This window comes from Drosophila subobscura, chromosome U (assembly GCF_008121235.1).
Source record: "Drosophila subobscura isolate 14011-0131.10 chromosome U, UCBerk_Dsub_1.0, whole genome shotgun sequence".
NCBI classification, from domain to species: domain Eukaryota; kingdom Metazoa; phylum Arthropoda; class Insecta; order Diptera; family Drosophilidae; genus Drosophila; species Drosophila subobscura.
In genome coordinates, this window is record NC_048534.1 from 8,696,020 (window position 1) to 8,720,888 (window position 24,869).

At 42.2% G+C, this 24,869-nt stretch overlaps 2 protein-coding genes across 2 annotated transcripts in view; one reads left to right on the top strand and one right to left on the bottom strand.

The window, feature by feature from the left end:
- LOC117902715 (dual specificity tyrosine-phosphorylation-regulated kinase 2) overlaps window positions 1-10,802 on the bottom strand; it is a 48,594-nt gene extending 37,792 nt beyond the window's left edge. The window contains exon 1 of the mRNA XM_034814277.1: window positions 10,287-10,802. The gene's annotated coding sequence lies outside the window, so the exon portion shown is untranslated. The remainder of the gene's footprint in view (window positions 1-10,286) is intronic.
- A 6,842-nt stretch (window positions 10,803-17,644) lies between these two features.
- LOC117900778 lies at window positions 17,645-18,647 on the top strand. Its single transcript, XM_034811259.1, has 2 exons — window positions 17,645-18,218; window positions 18,266-18,647. The coding sequence occupies exons 1-2, from the start codon at window positions 17,670-17,672 to the stop codon at window positions 18,284-18,286; spliced, it is 570 nt and encodes a 189-aa protein (XP_034667150.1). The 5' UTR covers window positions 17,645-17,669; the 3' UTR covers window positions 18,287-18,647.
- Window positions 18,648-24,869: the final 6,222 nt, after the last annotated feature.

The following is a 24,869-nucleotide window of genomic DNA, read 5'->3' on the forward strand; positions in this document are numbered from 1 at the left end:
TGCGTAGATTGTGACTGATTTGTCCCATATTTGAACTATAATAAATCACATTGAATGGGCAGATATTAGCAGATATTTAGACTCATCCACAATTATAATGTGTTCGCCGAATAAACACATCTTCTCACAAATATATTTAAGCCTTTGAACTCCGTAATGGATTTGTAAATTCAGCGGAAAAAAGCTAATGACAAGACGATATATTAGCAGCTTAACTTCAGCTGTGGCCGCTCCTTCCGCGCCGCAGAAATCGAAAGTCCCGACAGAAATTTGTTGAAGTTTTGCAAATGTTCGCAGATCTTGGAATTGTGTTTTGTTAGCCGTGAATCACATTCGCGATGAAAACCATGTATTTTGCTTTGTTTTGTTTATTAATTTGCTTGGTTGAGCAATTTTCTATTGAGTATCGAATGGGGCTTCCTGGGCATCAGCGTTTCCGCGAACGATCCCCCGAAAACGGTGCTGTACCCACTTAATTTATGATCTCCTTGCAAGTATTAAATCCTCAATTTAATTTACTTTTCAACTGCATAAAACAATTACAACTTTTCTATTTCCTCTCGCCAAACGAATAAAAAGCTGTGTAACAGACATCACATCAGGCAAGAGAAAATCACAAAAAGTTGGCAAGTGAAAGCGCCAGAGAAATATATAAAAAAAAATCAAATGATAATGCTGCTCTGCTGGTTGAACATTTCAGCAGCTGTTATGGATAGTTTTGTAGCTTTTATTGATTCCCGAATGGTTTTGGGTGCCTTAAGTGGGCCACGAAAACAGATTCAGTTTTTGTGGAGCATCAAAATAAAAATAAACCATCGAAGTCGTAACCAAAGACCAATTTTTATGGGAGCATGGATCATTAAATTAATATTATTATTTGGGATTACAATTAATTGACGACACAATCGCCCTGTCCACCTTTTCCCATAAAAATCTGTTACGAAACAGTTCTCAAATCCAATTGACACTCTGGACAATGCCGAATCAGAGCGTGTGGAAATGGAAAAAACAATGTGCGCTAGTCGGAAAATCCAATTAGGAGCGACCCCCACAATGCCCCGAGAAGAGGCGGCGGCTATTCGACTTATCTGCAGCCCCACAGGCGGCGTGGCACCAAACCAAAAGTTGGCGAATTTCTACTTCGTCCTGGGAGCAAAAGCCATAGCAAAAAGATTGCCATGTGCAGCTGCTAATTTAACTGAGAGACAGCAGAGACGGCAAAGAAATATGATTAGCCGCACGAGTAACGAGCCAACGGTCCAGCAAAAGATACAAAATGGGTGTTGCAACCCGACAATCCGCGTATTCAAGTCTGCAACTGTCAGATGCAAGCCGAGGCATAAGCCAGGCGGCGGCCGTTGTATGATTTTCGACTCATAATGAAACCGAAAGCAGGCAACGGCCCGGCCCCGCAGCGAAATCTGCGAGTGTTCAACAGTTTTTACTCGAAAACAGTTACCCCAAACGATCCCAGCCCCAGCCCCAGCACCAGACTGATCCCCAAAATGGAGAGTGGAGATCGGAGCACACCTTTGATTTACCTGCGCAGCGCACAGTAGTCAAGGCACGGCAGGCGCTGATCTCAGTCTTCATCTGTGGCTCATGCTCACAGCCAATCTTTGCAACACGATCATTATGAGGCATCTGGGACAGCATCTAAACGGTTATGTTTACGGCTATCTAAGGCTATCTCGCTTCTGTAGCTGCTTGTTGCTGCTACTTAGCTTTTTCCTTTGCGTATTTGCAAGAAGTGGAGATTTATGGACGAAGAGAAGTACTAATATAGTTGCAATATTACCAAGCATTTTTGGTCTCCAATGTACTTCAATAATATTTTAATTATCATTTTATTTTCAGCTAAATCAGATGTCCATTATTCATTGAACACAAATCTCTTTTCTCGTAGGAGGAAGTTTTTTCAGCATTTTGCAATCCCTCTCTTGCATAAATGTGGCTGAAAAATGCCCATATAAAAATATATATAACATAAGGAGCGTTTGGATGCTCATTAGTCGAGTATTTGATTCCTCATTACTGGCAAAGCGAAAGAAAGAAATATTTGCCAAAAAGAGTTTCGAAACACATTATCAGCAAATAAAAGTGTAATATTTTGTGTAATTATTTTATAGTTTTGAATTTCTCCTCCACTCCAGGCCGCCACTCCACTCTGCGCCCACTCGCCACCCACTTGGACGCCTTTCGATGGCCAGCGGCGGTGGTGAGGGGCCCACTTTTTACATCATTTATTATGTGGGCAATCGAATAATGGACCTACGCTTCGACCAGCAAACAGCAGGGGGAGCGGAGCAGGAGGAGGCGGCATGTGTTGCATGTGGCGGCTGGTGTGGCACGCTCCGTTGAGTGCTGCCTGCGTTTGTCGAATCACTCGACTGCAACCGAATATTAATATGCTGGTCCAAGCAGCCATAGAGATTCGCACTCAGCTTGGCATTCTTCTTGCAGATACTTTTGTATCTGACCGTGGGCGTCTCTCCACTGCGAGTGAGTGTCAAGAACTTGTCTTGGCCATAAAGAGAAACCGGCAGAAATGTGCACCAAATGCAGCAGACAGTCAAATCTTTTGATTCGAGAGGTTTTTTTTAACCAGTTTGCCACCGACAGTGGCAGGTCCAACTTGCAAGTCTTTTTATGGCAACCTGCAGAATGAGGAGTAAACTCAGACAACGCGAGAGAGCGAGAGGGAGAGAGAGAGATCATGGACAATGCATCCATGAGATACTCTTGAAGACAAAGTCAATAAACTCTTGATCGCCAGGGGTTAGGGTTAAGCATCCCACAATCAAAACAGGTCCAAACAAGTTTAATTTATAACTGATTCTGCTCCATACTGTTCCGAGAGATAACTAACCCTCACAATGCCACAAACTGCAAGTAAAGTAAGTTCTAAAACAAGAAGTGCAACAAAATATGCGAGAGACCACAAAGAGAGCGAGAGGCAACCGGTTTCCTCCTCTACGACAAACAAATATCAACCTCTCAGGCCATAAACCAAACAAGTCTCAAAGGGCAGGCAGCAGAGAGAGATACTCGCACTTTTGGGGTAGATACAAAATCAAGTTTCCAGCTCAAAGTCTTCTTCGAAATCATCCAGGAGCCAGAAGCCCCAAGACAGTAGACAGAAGGAAGGCGCTCTCTTTTTTTGTACCAATGAGTGTCTCTGCGGAGGGAGCACTGTTTAGTCGCCACTATCCCCCCTCGCCAGTCTGAAACATCATCATCATTATTCATTTTTCATGGCTGAGTGCCTGGCAGGCAGTTGGCTCTGATTGTTTACAGCTGCCGTAGGTACAAGTTGAGATCTAAACGGGTTTCGTACAAGCCAGACGCGGGCGCAGGCGCACAGCTGTTCGGTGTGCTGCAGATCCAGAAACTTAATATTCGCCACAACACAGGATGCAGACGACTGGCGACAGACACTCAAGTGGCTTGGTCAGTCCAAGGAGTCACTGAGCCCAGGCTCAGGCACAGACCAGACCAGGGCACAGGCGGAGGCGGGTGCGGTTTGACCTAAAACGTTCGCCGAAGAGCGCGTCTCCCGCCTGACCGACGCTTCGTATCCGACAAGATGATGAAATTCTCTCTTGGCCCAAAGCTTGTCTTTGTCTTTGTTTTTGGATGTTTTTTTTTTTTTGGCCAAAGTTCTCTTCCTTCTTTGGGCCTGGGTCTGGTTTTTTAGTGCTGTTGCAACTCATTATTTTGCGGTTGAGGCAACAACTTTTGTTGTGGCTTTCAAGTGCATAAATATCTCCTCCTTTTTAAACGGTAAATGATATACACGGTTCTTTTTGTTGTTGCTGTTGTCATGGGCATAATCTCTGAGGCATTAATACCAGGCCAGTCCAGTCTCAATACGAAGAAGAAGTCTCCGTCCCAGTCTCAGTCTCAGATCTCTCCCGCGATACGCGATGAAAGCGCTTGCCGGGTGCAGGGCGGAGGGGCTCTCGTGCGGGTGGGTGATGAAATGCGATGATTCTTTTTGCGGTCAGCGCAGAAGAAGGAGAATCGGAAGACTAACGGAACACCCGGTTTTTGTGGTATAATTTATGGCTAAGGATACGTGTGCAAGAAGAGGAACGGAAGAAGACACAGTGCCTGTCAGAACTTAACAATCAGACAGTGGAAAGTGGAAAGTGGGCAAACGATAAACGGTGTTACTGTTATTGTTTCGTACTCTTTCAACATCATCTCAACATATGAAACGCACTGTACACAAAATATATTCTGTTATATTTTAGGGGAACTGAAGCTGTCATTTGAGTTTGGGTCGAACCAGAAATCTCTTGTGCAGCTTCATCTCATTACAACCATTATTACCAATTCCAATTCTGTCAGTTTCAATTAAAGTTAATTTCACTACCAAGAGAGGTTAATTAATTATGAAACGTGTGGATAATGAATCAGAATGAATGTTTAATTTCCCAATCAAGCCAGTCATGCAGCAGGAGGAGTTTCTCCATCGTTTGGCTGGAGAATGCTAATTAAATTTCTTGTGGAAATCTCGTTGTGTAATTCAAATCCAGACCAGGCGCTCAATCGAATCGACTTTAAGCCCACAAACTCTGCAAATATATGCAATTTTTCAATTTGTTTTCTGCATTTTCCATATTCTCTGGGTCTCTGTGTGCCTCCGTCTCCTTCTCCATCTCAGTCTCAGTCTCAGCTGCGGCGACATGAACAAAACTTAATTAGGCGTCTCTCTTGCGTCTTGGGCAGGTGGGCTGGCAGCCCCTCCATCGATAACGCCTCGTTGAGTGTTTGTTGGCCCGGCTATCAGCCCCCGGCAGGTTGTGTAATCTTCTGAGCCAAACTAAAAACGAACTTGGGCCTGACACTGCACTTTTGTTTGTCTGCCACTAATGCCAATTTGCACTGGCAGAGAGAGAGGCAGCGAAAGGCGAGAGGAAAATCAATAGACATAAAAAACGGTCTTTATTGTATCTGTGAGCTTCGAGAAACCTCTACTCTGGAAATGCAACAATGTATGTGGTTTAAAACTATAACTACAATTAATATTGAATTCTCACACATTGTCATGAAGCTCTCCCTGGGTCTCTCTCCCAGTGTGGCAGAGCAGAAAATACCTTCGGACACTGACTCTTCCGCTGTCTCTCTGTTCCAGAGTGGCTTAGCAGCAAAGCGAAAATGCCACTCAAATAATAAATCAAATAACATTTTGTTAAAATCAGATGCGTAAACATTTCCGAATTATTTCTATCTTCAATCAAAGACAAAATCAATATTTCCACACAGTCACAGAATAGATATTCCTCGCCTGCCGTCTAGACAGATCGCTCCAATGCCAATATCTCCATTAGCCACTTGTCAAGGTGCAAGCATTCGCACAAGAGCGAAAAAATGTATAAACATAAAATAATTAAACTTTAATTACGACATCCGATTGAGCGACGGGGAATGACAGAAAATGCAAATCACAGATGGAGACAAAATGCTGGCTAATTGCTAAGAATATTGCGACAAAAGTGCAAGTGATAGTTGGAGAGGGGGGCCAAGGGAGAATCAAAGAGGAACGAGCAAAGTGCCGATGATTAAGAGTTAATTACAGCTTTAAAAAAATATTCACTTTGCGATTTCACTTTTTCTAAGGCAGAAAAAAAGAAACAGAAGTTGCCTTCCAATTTGGACTTGACCCACATATCAAGAGAGCGGCGGAGCGCCAGAGAATTGAGAATTTTGTTGAAAATTTGAAAACGAAAATAACGAAAGAGATTGCTCATCAAGTGCGTTACGCCCCCGTGCGTTGCGTGCGGCTGTCTATGGCGTCTCACGACCGACCAAGACCCAATTCGCGATGACAAAAGGAAAACGAATTCTCATTGAGGCAGCCAGCGTATTGAATGTCTCTTGAATGCGTGGTCTCCATTACCGGAGGCAGATACAAAGCTGCAGAACAGAGATCTAGCCATGACAATTATAGCCACAAGATCGCAGGTTGTGGGCAGTGCACTTAGGAAAGTCCAATAGCCAAAGCGAAGGTCTCCTTTCCCTGCTGGGGGAAATTCCTAGAAACCCATTTAGCATTGAGATTTGTATGCTCCAAACAAAATCGGTCGTCAAGTGAGTAACTCTGCTTGTTTTTTGTGTACCGCGTTAATTAAGAGGCAGTGCGTGGATGAGATGATGTCGTCTCTATAATCAATTTCAATTGAAGGTGTCATGCGCGGCTGGTGTCGCGTAATTGTTTGACAGCTCGCAGAGGCTAAGTGCAGAAGGTTGGCCACAAGAGGTTAAGCCATAGTATCAGTATGTATCAGTGGATATCGGATAACATTGCAGAAACTTCTTTTCTGTTACACCCATATCAGAACCTTTTCAAACGGATTCCTCAGATAAACAATCTCTGGCTTTTACTGAATACCATCTTTGCAAATATGTCTTAAGTTTTGCTATATGCCATTCCATAAAAATGTATGGGAATCCTCGATGACTACTGCGATCCCAATAGTTTTATCAACTGATCGTAGTATCTGCATATGTATCTCATTAACTTATTTAAACATGCTCTGCAATCAGAAATCTGATGTAGATTAAACGTTTAATTTGCATAGCCAGTTTGCAGATGGGGGTCGAGTCTCTATCTAATAATTATATTCGCAGCAAAGCTTCCCAGCGACACATGCTACCAGAAATACAAAAAAATTCCTGTGTAGCTTTTATCTGTGCCACAAGCAAAAAGATAAAGAGAAACTACAGGCTGATAAGAATATTAAATGGGCAAGAGAGAGAGAGAGACTACAATCAGCTGATATTTCCAGCAGTAGTTTTCGCAGCTTGGCAGCTTAGGCTAGATCAAGAAACCATACAAAAAACCGGCACACACGTACTCGTACTCGTGCGACGACGAATCTACGTATCTCTAGAGAGGCATTGTGACGCACTTGACGGCTCTAGCCTATAGATCTCTCCCTCTCTCTATAGCATTGCCTGAGCTGATGCTAAATTTATCAATACAAAAAACCACATTTGGCGGGCATCAATTACTGTCTAGCTGGAGAGCATTTGTCGCTACTCTCCACTCTCACAGAAGCACCTGCTCTTTCGGCGTTTTTTTGCCTTCTGTCTCCATCTTCGTTGGGTTTTCTCAGTGGGGAGTCTCATCTGGCACTTCGTTGGAACCGGAGTATTTGTCATCATATTTAAGAGGAAGTTATTCATGACTTTACCCTCGCTGCAGAGCCCTCGTTTTCATTTCGTGATAACAATAAACCTGATTTCTCATCAATGACGTAGAGATCCGTCGTAATCGGGGGTTTCATTGAGGCTGATAAGCGCCGCCTTATGCCTATCCCTTCACCGTATCTTTCCACACAAAGTTGTAGCCCCATAACACGATGTTAGCTAGAACTTTGGCACTCGAGTTCAGCCTTTGGTTTCCGTTCCATTCTGATAATTCTGATAATACTCGGAAAAGAGTAGACAATCATTTACTTGTCGTCGGCCGTTCGATTTGAACTTGAGTCTAACTATAGAATTTTCTCTTCTGTTTGTTTAAACTTTAAAGGCGAGAGTTTTGGAGATACAAAATACTCAAGTGTTTCGATCAAGTGAAGGCAATGACCTTAGTGGGGAATGGTGCGACGGGGTAAAAGTAATTATATTCTTTGGGTGGGTCTGTTTACGTAAGGAAAGAGATTGTGGGAATAGTTTTAGATGCGTAACGAGAAACACTAAAATGCTACAATAAAAGACAATTTATGGCATACTAAATATTAGAATAAAAATGTTTTTAATTAAACAGTGGGATTGGGCATTTAGCTACTAAATATTGAAATCGTTTTACTACAGGGTATGTTTACACCGAGAGATGTTCTGATAGTTTTCTCATCTAACGGCGCTTTCAACGCTGACCCCCCACTCCACTCGAAAAACGACTCCACTGACTGAACGACTCCTCTCGAGACGAGGCCGCACACACACACACAAACCAGCACAAACTTTTGCACACTTCATAAAAAGATTGCGCACAGCCAGAGCAAACAAATGAAGAAAACTACAAAATAAATACTTATAGTAATAACATTTTGGGTCCGTTAGGAAAGCCAACCCCAAGTGGGGGGCCAATGTGGGTTACACTTTTACGACTCTTCACTCGAAGCCCGCGAGCAGGGTACCCGAGAGATACATTTTGTTGTATGAAGATGAAGATCCCATATGCAAATGACGAGCCAAGACAGCCAGCCACACCAGAGGGCATCGCATAATTGTGTCACTGTGAGTGAATTTCATTAGAATGGTATTTGTTGGAGGAGCAGCAGGAATGGAAATAGTATGGAAAATAAAATTTATTCAATTTGCATATGCTGATGAGTTTTGTAGCAACCAGCTGGCGATGTTTATCTGATTTTTCCTAGATTTATATATAAAATTCATTCATATTCCTCCCAGAGCTGTAGTTCCGCTGTTAGTCAAAGGTTTGAGGCTAAATTAATTGCATTTCACAACCCAATTAACACCCAAAACAAACTTTCGAATGTTGAAATGCCCAAGATCACTCCTCGATAGATAGATAGCCTTTTCATGGAAATGAGAGATGGCATGGCAGGCCCCAGGGGGGGAGGATGAGGGCAGAACACGAGTCAATCGAGTGAAATGGAAAGCGGACAAATAACACAAAAGACAAGGCACAAAAACGTGTTGCAAATTGTATGCAGGCCAGAAGAAAAAACTCAAACACACAGATTAACCGAAAGCCAAAAAGATTAATAACAATAGGGGTAAACGTCTGGAGGGACAACCTCACGTTGATTAGAGCCGGCCCTGAGGCCCCGAGGCGGATCTGTAGAGAAAAGTTGATCTGGGGCTGGTGAGTGCAAAGAAATTCAAATCATCGTTCATTGGAATCGATTTTGGCAATCGAATAACGAATTCGTAACATTTTCCCTAAGTTTCATTTACTCATTGGCTTTTATTTTTATCTTTTTTCTATGGATTGTTCTTGAGAAATGTTTGACTTTGAAAAGAAGAAACAACAAACTACAAATCGGTTTATTTATTTCATCGGAACAACATCATTGAGTGTATTTGGTTGTTCAGGCCAATAAAAAGCCATAACAATCCATCTTACGCTTTGTTTTGGCTCATTATAAAAATAATTCAATTATTAAGAAATAAAACCTAATCGGAATATGGATGAAAATAGCAAAGATTCTCCCCAAGCATGCCACCTGTTCTTATCTCTATCTCTCATTCAATAAACTATGAATAATCTCATTCGCCGGCTCGATGCAATCAAATAATTTGTATTTGTTTATAAACAAATGAGAGAAATCCTCGCATGTGCGGGACAGAGGGAAAGCGTGACAAAATGTTTGAAATTGTGATATAATACATAATTATACAATGTTTCAGGCGATTAATCGTACAATAAGTCATTGGACTCGTCCGCCACTCACTCGTACAACAAAATTAATTGAAACAGAATAAAATGAAATAAAATCAAACAGAATCAGCTGAGATTCCTTCTGATAACGAAATATAAATTACAAAACGGGTTGTAATTGTAGCCCAATACACAACAATAATAAAATAAAATGTTTATTTGGAATTTCCACATGGGTTACAGTTATGGGAGGGATCAGGAAGATACTGTGGATAATAATGTTTGGAAATACAATGAATTCGGGCTCCCTACTGTGACTGGCAGTTCATTGGATATTGAACAAACTCGATAAGGAATGGTATAAATTTAAAATATCTCCTAATAATACTCCAGCATATCAGTATTTCTGAGTTATCTATTCAATTATTTAGCATTTTAAATTTATGTATCACTGTAAATGTATTCAAATTCAAAGATATCTTATATTTTCCAACACAAACCACTCATTTTATTTATCTACCTAACTCCATTATCTATCATTAACGTCTCTACCTGCCCTCTAGAAGGGGTAGAACCTTTACACGGTACTCATTGAATTGAAACTCAATATTTTATCCACTCACTCCATCCCTTTTCAGCCTGTACTCACGCACACAACTTCAGTTGAGAAGGACAAGGAAGGAAGGATGGCAAAATTTCTGCAAAACGCACACAGAAACGTAGACACACAGACAAATGGGATGCTGCACAAAAACAACTTCTAACTTCTCTCACGTACTCTCTTCTCTCCTGCACTCGTTTTTGGAGTTTCTGCACACATCTCTCTCTCTCTTCCTCTCTCTCTCTCTCTCGCTCTGTCGCTTTGTTGTTATGTGCAGCATCATGGGGGGATAGTGTGTATACCTTTATGAACAAAAATTTACACTACCTTTTATTCAACAATATTGAATGATGTTTTCCAGCTCTCAATGGTATTGCACACCGAATCACCTGGATTCTTGATTATGATTAATTCTTTAGGGTGGTTGCTTGTTGTTGTTAAACTGTTAAACACTTTAGCATTTGTATAATACTAATTATGAATTGCCTTTAATTGGTAGAATTGATTTATGATTGGATTTGTTTCTCTGTTGCTTTGCTTCTCCATTCAAAAAATCACCGTGTGCACGTCGTCGCGTTGTGTGTTTGGTTCACCGTTCCACGAATTTCACTTTCGATTTGAGCGTGGATTGGATTCGATTTCTATATCCGACTATTCCGACTCTCTGGATATCATATAGCATAGCCCGTCGTCTTCCCGAATATTCAACAAAACGCCAAGCGCGCGGAAACAAAACTCTGTTTTGGCTCGAATTTGGATTGTGTTAATTTGTATCGAATCGAAACGGGCACGGCGTCCGCTACACAACCGCGCAGGGTGAACAATTTTTTTGACTGCGCTGCCACTGCAAAAGTTTACAAAAAGAAGCTAAATTCAAAATAAGGCAGCGCGCGGAGCTCCCATTGTGAACTGTTTTATTGTTTATTGTTATTGTGAATGGTTGATTTGAGAGGAAAAAAAGGAACAAACATACCAAATATACCGAATATATACCAAAAACAAGACAGACAAGAGAGCGCAGTGCTCGCCTTTGCGTTTCATGATGAGCCGTGCAGCTAGGAGAGAAAATTTCCACGAGGGTAATTTGCTGGAGAGAGAGAGCAAAGCAAATAACACAAAGTAAACAAAGCAAAACCATAAAAGCAAAACGAGGGAGGAAGATAGAGAGAGAGAGGAGAGGCTAAAACGAGAGACGAGACAGAGTTGCTGCACAGTGGGCTGGAAAGGGAAAGCTATGGACAATTTTTTAACTCAAAAATATATATCACATACTTTATTTGATTTAATATATAAAGTACAACAAACAAAAGTAGTTTCCACCAATTTTTAGGCTCTTGTATATCTATAAATTAAAAATTACTGTAATAAAATCAAAGTAAAATAAGTGTTCCATAACAACCCACCATTCATCACGAATTTCATCTGTGAAAGTTCTCACAAACTTCCACCCCGAGACGAAATTCATTTCAACTACTCGAACAGCAAGCCAACCCAAGCCCACATTAAATACACATTACCATTATACAGATCGATCATGTTGCATGCTACAATGAAAACACCCTCAAGGGCTCGTTATGAGACATCTGGGGAGTGCGAAACATGAAACACTTCAAACACAGCCCGCATATGACCGATGGGATGGCCATCGAGACTGCATTGGCGGTCATTATTTTACAAGGGTACCGATAGAATTCAACACTCCCTCCACTGATGACAAATAGTTACATATTTACCAATGATCTCGGTACTTTCATGAAGTGCAGCAGCTTCCTGGAAGACAGCAAATTAATGTCATAACAAATCACAGCTAATTTAGCAGAGATACAATTAATTAATAAACATAATTTAATTAAGGAATTAAGCGTACTTAATTCTGACTTTAGCAATCGCCTCCAATATGATGATAATGTGTCAACCAGACAAAGACGCAGTCCGACTCTGAGGCAATCTTCTGCGGGCACATTCCACCAGCCGCAGCTCTTATCAATCCACAAAAGTCACAGCGCGGAGGCAACAAAAAGCAACACATGCCACAGCTGTGGCCACATAGCAAAGACAACAACAAAGAAAACAACAAAGCAACAGCACAAACAAAACTAAAAGAGCAAAGCCCGAAGAAAACAAGAAATGAAAACAAGCTCAGAAATCCAGAGGAAATAAAGAGGCCAGACCCAGACCAACCCGATCCGATGCGATGGAAATTGTCGTCTTGGGGCTGTGCCTGGAATATTTATCGTATGCAATCGATGATTATATGCAATGGAGACACCCAGACTCCAATGGTGTCGACATGGGTGCAACGCCCACGTCTGCTTGGGGGAAAAGAGAGTCTGAATATCGTTTAGCATTGTGATTGTGCAAAAAGAAATGGCTGCAGATATCAGCGGGGAGATCAGATGGCAATAGATTTGATTTATTTATATTCCTTAACTTAACTGATGCGCCGGATCTTGCAGAACAATCCAACTATGCCTTGACCTAACTAAATCATTTCAGTTGACACATTTCTCACGCATTTTTGCTGCTTGCGAAAGCAACCCACATCACATCCCCAATGGAGCTGCATTCTTAACAGAACTCTCCCACACTTCATGCGATTTGCTTATCCACAACCCAGCATCTATTTTACCACATTCGCCCGGACCGAAAACGCATCTTGAATGATAAGTCAAAGCTGCGAAAACCAGAAAAACTTCCATTACGGAGACAGAGTCGGAGTCGGGGGCCCCTACAGCAGCGCTGAACGTTTTGGACATATCTTTTGCTTACAACATTTACGACAGGAAGAAATCCATCAACACGATTCTTTGGGCCGGGTCGGGCCGGGCCAAGCGGACCAGTCCAGCCTAGGCATGCCTTCGAGCCAAAAGACTTTCCATCAGAAAAAAACGAGCGAGGCGGAGAGGGAAAAACATGGAAAAAGTTGCATTCAACACTCTGGCATTCGCTTTCTTTGCGAGTCATGTTGTAATGGTCGCCCGGGGCCCTACAGACGAGCGGCCGGTCGGACAGCCGTCCGACCCTTCAGCATTAGTTGGATGGTGCAAGTCCCTTGCCCGTTTCCCTTCCCTCCTCCTTTAAACACATTTTACACTGTCACGGGAAATTGTTTGTTTAACATGCGCGGCGCGTTTAAAATTACATGATGAGCAGCATTTATCAAAAACCATAAAGAAATCAAAACAGCCACAAACATACTCGTACGTACATGGGACGAAGGCGATTGCTGCGGCTTTGTCTGGATCTCTCGATCTTGCAGATCCTACGCAAGTCTTCTACGTCTGCTGCATTATTTCTTTTCTTTTTGTGTTTTCTTGATTGCAAGTATATTTAGCTGCCACTCTCTGGGGTCGTCGACGGGGTCTTGATTCAATCGAACGAAACGAAGAGACAACGACCAACAGCTCCAGCCCCAGCTCACTCTTCCAAGAGCCAACCCTCCTCGCTGTCTGGGCAATCATTGGTCTTTGGTCGCGGGTCTCTTGTCTGTCTGATCTGTGTGGCGACCTATGCTGATTTCTTGGAAAGAAATTATGATGTTTCTTGTGGTCATCCGATGATGAGTGGCCGTCGTCTCATCTTTTGTTGAACAGAACTTCTGGTTTTTTTTCTTTTGGTTCTACCACCCACACTACACTCGCACGAACTGCTGGTAGCCATGGGAATGATTACTTAATTGGACCGATTTGGGCGTGCATATTGCTTATGGGGAGTGAGAATATATTTTATAATTGACTAGAACGAACTGAAATCACTGGAAAGGAAGGTAGAAGGTTCTGGCAGATATGGAAGAGCTATGAATAATGATTCTTATGAACCAACGAAAGAATAGACTTCCTATACGACTTCACACATTTATTTTCCAAAAAATATTCAGCCTGCTTTTGGGGTATCTCTAGATTTTTATGCGCTTGGACATAGTTTTTCCAATATTTAAATAAAGCTCACACATTTTTGTTCTTGCTGAAAAAATGTTTAAATATCAATCAAGACTCGTAAAAATGTTAATGTGATAATTAACAAAACGCAAAAGCGAATGAGTTTGCCAAAAGAGTCCGCCTTTGGTCGACTTCCTTAGATGTGGGTCCATAAATATCCATGCCGGTCTGCAGCTAAAGCTGTAAATCTTCATTTGGAATCGCTTGTTCCGAACTTTCCCTTTCCTTTTCCTTTTCTTCATGCGAGATGTTACGCCCCACGTAAACGGATAGTTGCTTGAGCCGAAGTACAGTGCTACCCGCGCCACTCCACAAATGTTGACAATTAATCACAATGAGTACTGAGTATTGTAGTATATGCAGAGACAGTGCGTTTCATAGGTGTAAGCGGGACTAATTCAATAAATTCATGAGGCAATCATTGATGAAGCGTGAGCACAGTTATGAAACATTTTCCTTCGTTTGCATTTCAGTGGCTTTATAGTTCTGCACCGCACTGTGCAGTGTCTGGGGCTCAGACCATAATTACCAGACTGGACTGGCTCCATTTCCCCTTCACACTTTACCCTCCATCCCCCACAATCCCTTACTCACACCCCACGCGGCCACACCCCGGCTCCCAGCGCACTTCAAGATTCAAAGTTAATCGGCTTTCACAGACCCCCGAAGATAAGAGTTGCCAGTGCCCCCACACTCCGGGCCCCCGCTGGCTCATTATCAAGTAACGGTTGATGCACGCATAAATTAATTACTGCACAGGGCACAGACCCAGCCACGAATCGAACTCGAAACTGTGAACCCAAACGCGGACAGAATGTTAATTAGGAATCCAGAACCAAGACCAAAATAGAAGAAGAAAATGAAATGCGAAGAAATGTTGTGGTCAATGTAAGCAACAGATCAAATAGTTGGCGATAAGATTTTCGACTCTGGAATCTGGGCTCGGCATTGCTGCGCTTCTCAAGTACCGAGAACCGGTTCTGACAGCAAACCATCAAACCCCCAACAGAATCCGGTCAAAGTCCATCCATCCATCTATCCATCCGTCCATCCGGCAGTGTGAAATTAGTCAAATAAATCAAATTGGAAAACGGTTTTTAGGATGAAATATGGAATTGCTCTGTGGGGTAATGAGTAGCATCCCCCCCTTCTTCACAGTGGTGGGAACTCTAACAAATTAAAGGCCGGGGGAGACTTCGCTATGTGTGGCAGGGGGCTGATAAGTACGAAGTCAAGTCTGTAGTCGTGCCCCCTCCTAAGAAACAGCAATCAAAATGCTTCAACTCCAATTCTGCTCCTCAAGAGCTACTACGAGTATATGCAACATGTAATTCGATATGACGCCTTGCCACACACAACGTGGGGAAGCAGTTGAGGCGCAGGGAAAGGGGAAGGGCCATGCAGTAGAGTTCCTAAATGAAATTTGTGCATCAGCGTCTAGTCAGTGTTGATATGATTTTCTTGCGACTCGTTGCCATTTCAAATTGAGCGAAATAAGAATTATAAAATAAGCAAAATGTGTTCATGGATGTCTAGAAGTGTTGCGCTGGGTGGTAGGGGAGATAAGACATGTGCAACTTGTTGGAAATTAGGTACAGAAAAATCCCTTCAAATAAAGGGATACAAATGTTCACTTGCAGGACAAAAGGAAGGACCAAATCGAATACAGACAGGAACTTGCTCTAAGTATCACTGAAATTCGCAAGTGGCTCTCTCAAGTCTAAATTTATAATATAAAATTCCACTTCAAAAATAGATTTGAATGCAATTTCCTGTATTGGAATTTCCATTGCAACTTAAAGACCGCAGACCTTGAAATCGTTCCTGATGTTGACTAATACACAAATTCGTACATACATAAACTCATATGTGAAAATAGCTTCCCCCACTTGACCTACTCTCCGTGCTATTGCCGTAATTAAAACCTTCAAATAGAGGTCTTCGCATTTGGCATACTCTCGCAGTTTACAGTCCAGAAGGCACGAACAGCCCAGTGTGAGCGAGTAGAAATAGCGACCCAGGCATAGACCTTGCACAACCAGCGAACCAACGGAGAGAGATCAACCAACCGATCCCCAGCGACGACCCACATACCACGTAAAAGGCCGAAAATATGAAAATGGGAAAATTACTACATTTTTGCCGGCACAAGTACTGTAATCGCGAGGTAAGTGAAATTTGTTCAGTCTCCCCAAGATGATTTGCGTCATCCAGAGGTCGCTTTCTGCACACCCTAATGGGTTAATTACTCGCACAGGGCAAGGGTTAAGCCCGCAAAGGTTTTGTTGGCCTATGCTGATGGCAATTTGCTCACTTACTTGGAAATTGTTCAATGTGTAGAGTCCCCCCTCTGACTGGCATAAACAAAAACAAAATAGAATGCCAATCATAAATATCCACACTTTTTGTTTGCATTTTCTTGCGCTGTAGAAAATGGCTTGAAATTGTTCCCAAAACTGCAACGAAGTCTTTTCTTCACTCAGCAACTGGAAAACTATAAAATGCACGAGCTGCAATCCACCCATAGCGGAAAAAGGGAAAAGAATTTTCCTTTCGCTGCTCGGGCTGGGGGAGTGAGAACAGCGAAGGCAAACTACAATTTGGAGGCACGCACTGGTCTGTGCCAGATGGTTCGGGAAGCGTTTTCCCAGGCGGGAAAAGTGTAAAACTAATGGCGCCATAATATGGGAAGGGGGCTGCAAAGATCTACACAATCTCTGGGGAAATGTATTAAGGGGCTAAAACGTACCGAATATATAAACAATGAAATGCTTCTTGTGAATATTTTGTGCAACTATTTGAAGGAGAAAATTAAGGACTCTTTACACCAAGAGGAGTTACCAAACAGTTACCAGTTTTTTACTCGTGAATTCCAGGCAAATGCGCAGAAGAGACCGAGGTGGTAACGTATGCCCTGAAGGGGCTTGAATATTGTGGCAGCTACTTTAAAGTATTTTGCGTCTTTGCGTAATCATAAATATTTATCACACACAGTCTGAGAGGAATATGCAAATATATTCTGCTATTCCAGAGTGAATATATAAGAGAAATGAGAATCAGATCCGAATGCTGACCCCTTCCGTTAAATTCACGATCGTTTCACAAGCTATCAATGGGAAAATCAAGAATTTATATCAAAAATTCCCTAGAAGAAATCTGGCAAATTGGCTAAAAATTGTTCCACCTTTAGTTTTGTAGGCCTTGAACTTTTGCCATGGAGAGCAGCCTCATCAACGCAGCATCCGTAGCCCAAACTGTAGTATGTACTTATCTACCCCACGCGATGTTGCTCCTTGTCTTTTCATTTCTGCCTAACTGTCTGTTGGGGCTTGCAAATGTCAGACACTCAATCACGTGCAGATTTCCAAGGCGCGACAGGCTAAATGTTGGCACATTTAGGCACAGACACCAGCCATGGCTGCGACTTCCCCTGGGCTTCAGTGGTACGAGAAACGCCTAGCCGACGATTCCAAAATGCATTAAAATACGTTTTCCATGATTGATGCGAAAGGAAAGAAGTAGCAGAAAGATGTAGACGAGGACTGGTTTAATGGTATAAAATATTTAAAAGAGTACCTTTGGGAATTGATTAAATGAATGACTTTTAGAAATAAAGAACCTGCGGCATTGCCGCATCGACTTCTGTAATAACTCCTAATAAAGTTCCGCTGCTAACATCCGTGCAATGTTACATTTTCCTCACATTATAAGAAATTAGCATTGGATATGGATTGTAGACCCAGTTGACTTGAGGGCATAGGTGTGATCAGTTATGGAAATATTGCAGCCCGGACATAGGCTGATTGTCTTGGGGACTATCTATATGTCGGTCCTAATGCGCGGCGATGCTGGTCGATGCTTTCCTGTTGTCACCCCCGAATGCCAAGATAAAACACACAACCAAGAGAATGGTGTACCTTCTGGTGTACCAGAGATAAACCATGGTGGACTCTTACCAGACGCACAATATATACCCCGGCCAGGGGAAAACCAGGGGGGAGACTTACCAGACAGACAATTTATACCGCCACCAGTTGGAGACTATGGTGTACCCCCAGCGGATGGAAACTATGGTATACCCCCAGCGGATGGAAACTATGGTATACCCCAACAGGATGGAAACTATGGTACACCCCCACAAAATGGAAAAGATCCAAAGTGCTTTTATGTGCGTATTCGGGAGGACTTTCAACATCCACCAGACTATCCAGAATATGTCGACATACCCGACGGTCATTCGGTATATGAGAGAGCAGGTCATAGGGAACGCGATCGGATGCAAGTGCCAGATCCCTATTGGGTTCGGCCACCAAAACACAAATCATTTGGAAAAGCTAAAACGCCAAAGCGACACAAACCAAGAAACAGATACGGAAAAAGGAAATTTAGAAAAGGAAAGATAAGCCACAGAAGTAGCAGCACGAAGTCACGTAGAAAATCAAAATCAAGGAAGCATCCAAAAAGATAAGTGGATCGCTCATCAAAATAATAAAAGAAACACGGATAAACATAAACAGAACGGTCTAGAAAGCCCCAGGGGGACTCTGAAATATATATTTTGCCTTGCAATAATTTATTTTTAGCCTGATTGAATTTTCAACATAAAAACGATCGCTGGCGTTTTAGTTTTTGTATACGATGTGCGAAAAATCAATCATAATGAAAGTAAATGTATATATTTTAACAACTATCAGTTCTTAAATCATTTTTAAAAGACTCTCGACATCATCCAATATATATAGGAATATTCCCACGAATTTCAAGACACGCATTTTCTTTCACGTCTCATTTCTGCGGAAATTTCATTTATTGTATAAATAATTTTCAGCGAATTAATAAGTTGACAAATTGTTTTAACAGTCTCTTAATTGAGTCACTTTCAGTCCACCAAAGAGCTTTTCGTGGAATGCCTCTTACACCTGAAAAACTGTGAGAGCAGCGAAAATACGCCGAATCGAATCCATTGTAAAATAAATTAAGAGCCACAAGAAATTTCTATAAATTTTGTGCAAATATTGCCTTTTGTTGTCGTTCAGTATACGGAAGCCGGTTTCAGATGGAAATAGCCAAAAGAGAATGATATCGGGCGGGTATATTTGGCATGAAATATTTCACATTACCCAATTAATTTGGCGGTGATCGGGGAAACGGTACAGAGTCGGAGACAAAGCATGAGGAAATGGGAAAATACGGGAAGGTCAGCAACCTGAGCCGGCCGCTGGAGAGACTTCTCTCTCGCCTATTAATCAACAAGTGTCTGTGACAGGTTCAGACAGGCGTGGCCTGGCCTGGCCGGGACAGGCCTGCACAGTGCGAATCGACAGCATTGTGAGTAATATGTTGTATATTATATACTTCAATCCATTTATGTACAACTCTTGCATGAGATTTCTCAGGTCACGCAAATGCTTTTGCTCAAGGCGGAAATTGCACCGAGCTCGATACAAAACGGAAGTCCCCCGCGTAGCAAAGGATAGCAAGTAAAAGTGTCTTATGGATAGATCGCATGCCAGCCAACTGCTGCAAGAAAAATGCCTTGTGCAGGAGTAAGAAATGAGGATTGGATGATCGGATGATGGGATGATGGCGTAGACTTGCGTGTTTAATTTTCAAAACGAAATTAAATTATTAAACGAATGGAGCTTGTGGCCAATATTAACAATCATCACACGCCGAAGAGGGAATACACTTTAGTAATATATTTATAAACAGGGAAAACATTTCTACAATTATTTAATAATCTAGATAAAGTTAGTGGTCAACAAATTAAGGGAATCATTTAATTTGAATTTGATCTCCACCTGGAAAGGTTTTAAAGTTTATTTCTCTCCTCAGTGAACATTTAAGTAACCAAAACAGCTGATCAGCTATATTAAATCTCTCACAATCTCTGTTTCCTCTCTCTTATAACAAAACAAACACACTCGAAACTCTTCCTCAAAAATGTTAACTAACTTTTGCTTATTATTGACCGGCAGTCAAATATGTTTAATGGCCAAAATTGCCCGAACAGCGTTTATAAAAGTTATTAGAGTGCGTCAACGCCAACAAACCCCAACCAAAAAACAAAAAAAAAACGAACCTCAATGATTGCCTGCTGTGGGACGGACTCGATAGATGATCAAATTTGCTGTTGCCGCCGTCGCCGCCGCAGTCGTTGCCCAAAAGTGATCATTGACCGTCACGCCTGACGCCCGAAAGCGCTTTCCAAATTCGTGTGCCCCCAGATGAGTGGGTGGCTGGGTGGCCGGACGAGCGGCGCTACGCGAGATAATCGCTTTCATCGTATGATATGCACAATATACAAATATTTATGTACGGGTTAAACAGCGACTGATACAGATAGAATCGGTCGCCCGATGGGAGTGCGCCATGGAAAATTGGATTATGGAACAACAAAAAAAAAAGAACGAAACCGAACAGAATCGGCCGCAGTGTGAATAAACTTTTGCTTTGCTTTGCATGGGTGGTGGAGCACCCGGGACTGGGGGCCTGTGAGTGACGATGCTGCTCGGTTATGTTTAGATTCAAATAAATTGTTGGAGGTCGGCGCTGGGGAACACGCTTCCGAATGGTTGCCATGTGTGTGGATTTACGGCCACGTTAATAGATTGCCTTCAAAATATATCAACAAAATGCCGCGCTACGATGCGAAGTGTATCAGATTTTGATGGATTACAATAGAAATTGATGGAAATGGGAACTGATTTTTGGGTGAATTCTAATTCTGATGGAGCTAAACATGTAAAGGCAGAGTTACTATAGAATCAAATCGGAATTTATGATAAAAGTTTTATATTTCTTTGCTTATCTCGTTTGGGTTATAAGCTGATGATTTACTGATTGAATCAGGCTGCTTATAATTATCTTTTCTTATCAGTTAATTTAGATTTAAGTCCGATTTAGATTAGATTTAAATAAGTTTAAAGTCGTTGACTTTAGCTTTAAGAGAAACCCTAATGGCTACCATTTGCACTCCACAAATCTCGAATAGAGTGTTGCCAAGCATCAAGCAGAATTACTCCAGCCTCAACTCGAGCCAAACCAAAGGACTGCAAAGTCTGAAACCATCCCAGAAATGTCTCTATGTATTACTTATGTGTCTATAAACTGGCGTTTTATGTATCACTTTCTCTTGTTTGTGACGGAGTCGCTTCCTATGTATCCCACAGGCGCAGACAGAATATATACGGGCAGTAGGATGGGATGTCAAGTTCTGTCGTAAAGCCTGCGTCAACAGCATCCAGGCAGAATGCCAAGGGTGCCTGAATGAGTCATCATCAGCACCACCACTCAAACGGGATACAGAAAGAGTCCCAGACAAGTCATCCGCCGAAATATGCTTTCAACGTTCGCTTATGATACAACATTTTAGCCTAATTATGCAGTTACTTGGCACCATCTAGCAAATGGAACGAGCAACGGAAACAGAAAGGCCATTTTCAATGTTTCCATTTGGCCAAAACCCCAAATTTGTTGCCTTTTTCCTTTCGCATTTCAACTGTTGATGCTCTCTCCCTCTGTCTGTCCAAAAGGACTCCCTTTTGGTATCCCCAGTGGACTGCAGCCTCTTAATTTTATCGATTTCCATCTGCCGAAAGCCGAAATGTTGTTCTTGCTTCGGTCGTTTGGCGGCCGTTGCCAAATGGATTCGGGTTCGGAGAGAGAGGTTGAGGTAGGAAGAGGCGCTTAGACCATACAATGTGCTTTTTATTGGTCAGGCGCGGCGTGAGAGAGGGTGCGGCATAGCCTTGACAACGTGGAGATTACAGTGGTAGGGATAGCCTCGACTGAGGCTGCACAGGTTTGGCATTTAATGGAGACACTTTCCAAAGGGAAAAATGCATGAAAATATTAAATTTTGGGAATAATTTTAGCATATTTATTAATATTAAAATAAACCATTTCGGGTATCCAGGCAGGCAAGGGAATGTAAGGACCCACTGAGGCATGGTAGTTGGCCACGTGCAGAGGCTTGACCTTTAGCGGGTTGGTAAATATTTAAACATTAACGAGTGAAAGAAAGCCCAGAGCGTCAGCTGACGGAACTGTTGCCCACCCGCTGCCCAGTGGGTGGACAGACAAACCGTGATAGAAGGTCCATTTCTATTATGCACAGACGAGTAGAGAGGGAACATGGCATGGCACATACACATGTACATATATTGTATACAGACAGTGTGCTTGTAAGTATTTATGTATCTGGCATTTTCTATGTCCAATGGCGAACAGCATTGGCCGCACAATGGCCTCCACAAATGTTGAGTTCAAGGAGACGTCACCGACGGAGTTTGTCGCGGCAACAGCATCCACATAACAGCTGTTGGCCAAGAGGGAGAGACACCAACGCCTCTCACAGAGAATGCGCAGAGCTGCACCCCCAGCTCCATCTCAATTTCTCTGCACGCTTTTATCTCTACTGGAGCTGCATCTGCAACACTCAACAATTATGCAATGCTACCTATTTTTGGATTCTGCTATGCTCCTATATTCACCTCACCTCAGAGACAATGACGTCAAATGGTGACTGTCATACGATGAGATACACAACACTGTGACGTCGCTGTGAGGCGAGGGCACTGTTGGTGCCTTCCTGCGGTGTGGGTGCCACCCCAGTATCAGTTGGCAGGGACTTGGATGGGAAGTTAATGTCAGTTGGCATGGGATTGAATGTGGCTGAAAGGGGATTTGAGGAATAATATACAGATAATTTCACTTGGAAAATAGTTGAAAGTCGCTCCTAGAGCTACAATATATTGGATTGATTTATTTTGAAGAGAATTCATAAGTTTATTCCAACTACTTCTTGTTCTTCAGTATACTAAATCCCACATCTACTGCAAATAGTACTGCAAATGGTTACCTTACAAAAGAGCTTTCATCTACCGTTCAGTATGTTTCTTCGAGATCGATTAGAGTTAAGGGAAAATCAATAGTCCCTTCCTGATGCTTCAGACAAGTGCAGCTCCTACTCTCATGTCAATCTATCTGCTCGTTTGTGATCGCACTGTTCCGCCCTTAAATCAAATAGAGATTTCCGTGTGTTCTGTTTATTTCTTGTTTAGTCTTCCCTGTTGCTGGTTGCCTTCGAATCGAAACGTTCGTTCCGAACAGTATATTTTTGGATGTCTTTTTCGTTGGATCTGCAGATAGGCGCCAATTCGGAGTCAATTTTATTTTGGATCGTGTAAACAAAAAACGCTGGAGATTGAAATTGCATTTGAACCGAACAAGCAACCTCTTTTCAGAGTTCAGCCATAGACTAGTCGAAGCCATCGCACAGTGACCAAGGTTCAATAATATGTGTCTCAATATTCATGAAAATGTTACTGGACTGATTCGAAAGAAAATGTGGGCGTCTTTTGATTGGCGGCTTAAATTGCAGAGCAGTGTCTAAGATTGGGTTACGTAAAGACCATGGACTAATCAGGGCATTGAAATGCAGCTAAATCTTTTGATAAGATAATTAATAAGATGCAATTTTCGATGTGGTAAACACACCAACAAATATATTTACTAAATGTATGCATTAAATCCTCCAGCTGTTAACGAATAAAAAAACGAATGATTACCAAATGCAGAACAAATAATATTCATTGAAAATATCATTATTATATTATACTATGAATCCCAAAGACACCCTTGCAGCTTTTGATATGAAATTGACTTCATTTGAACGCACATGGAGGTCGTGCCCGTCCTTCTGTTCAAACACCACATCCTCATCCACGCAAGGTGAGGCACACACACTGCACAGCACATGGAGAGCTGCTGCATAAATCGCACGCAATTTGCCATGGGTTGGGTTGGCTTTAATTCTGTTTATTGCGTTACTGGTTAAACAATAATAAATACAAGTCAGGGATCACACGGCGTGTACACGGAAAAGAAAACCTTGCAAATGGAATATAAATTTCACAGTGCAATCAACATGCTCTGCCCTACCCAGATGCTCGCACTTGGGATGGCTGCCGTGCTGCAGGAGTACGAGTGCGAGTATGTGCATCCATTTGAGCATCTGTGCACCACATGCCGCTACCTTGGGCCCCGTAGGCCAACTGGCGGCCTCTGCTACGGACTGTCAGCGCAATGAAGTCAAATGGCTTTAAATGCAAAAGACTTTCAGATTGTTTTCTCACCACCATCCGACAGTCTTCTGGTTGATTAGCAGAAAATCTGTTTATTAACTATATGGAAATATTTCCAGTATATTTGCGAAATGTTTTTTCCAGTTCCAATAATCCAATTTTTGTTCAAATGCAACTGCAATCTTGCTCATTGACAGCCGAAGAGCACTCCAAGTGTTGCTGTCAGGTCGGACCTGACTAATGGGCTGCTCTACGCATCGGGGCTGACGATTTATGTGGGGGCGTGGCAGCTGTCAAACGGCAGCGTGTGAAAATTGTTAACAAATTGCGGTGTCGAAATGTTTTAGGAACCGAAAATTCATTGATTTTATATTTAGAAAATATTTATAAATATTTTTGTTTCGTTTTCTTGTGTGCTTTGGGATGGGATGCATTGGGTCGCTGCACTCAAAAGTGAAATGTGTGAAAAATTGGTGTAAATTATTCAAAATTGTTGCTGCTGGTTCCTTAGGTTTTTTTTTTCACTTGGGATTTTCAGTGTGGGTGGAAATGTGGCTTTAATTGACAATTTACTTGACTCCGTTTGACTAATGGGCTGAGCTGCTGACGTTTCAAATAAGTGCAGATGGAATAGCCATTTTTTGGTTGAATTTATTTAAGAGAGAGTCCAGGGAAATCCAGTGAACCTTTGCCCTCAGTCTCGAGCACCCTGTTCACCAATAGACTGGCTTAAAAATACAATATAAAATGCTTAATTCTGGTAATGTGCATTGTCGAGAGTCGCTTGAGTCATGCCTTATCACCATAATTATTATCACGTTTATTGACCGATTAGCAAATGAATTTTGCCTTATCATTCAGCCGCATTTGGGTCACTCTCTGCC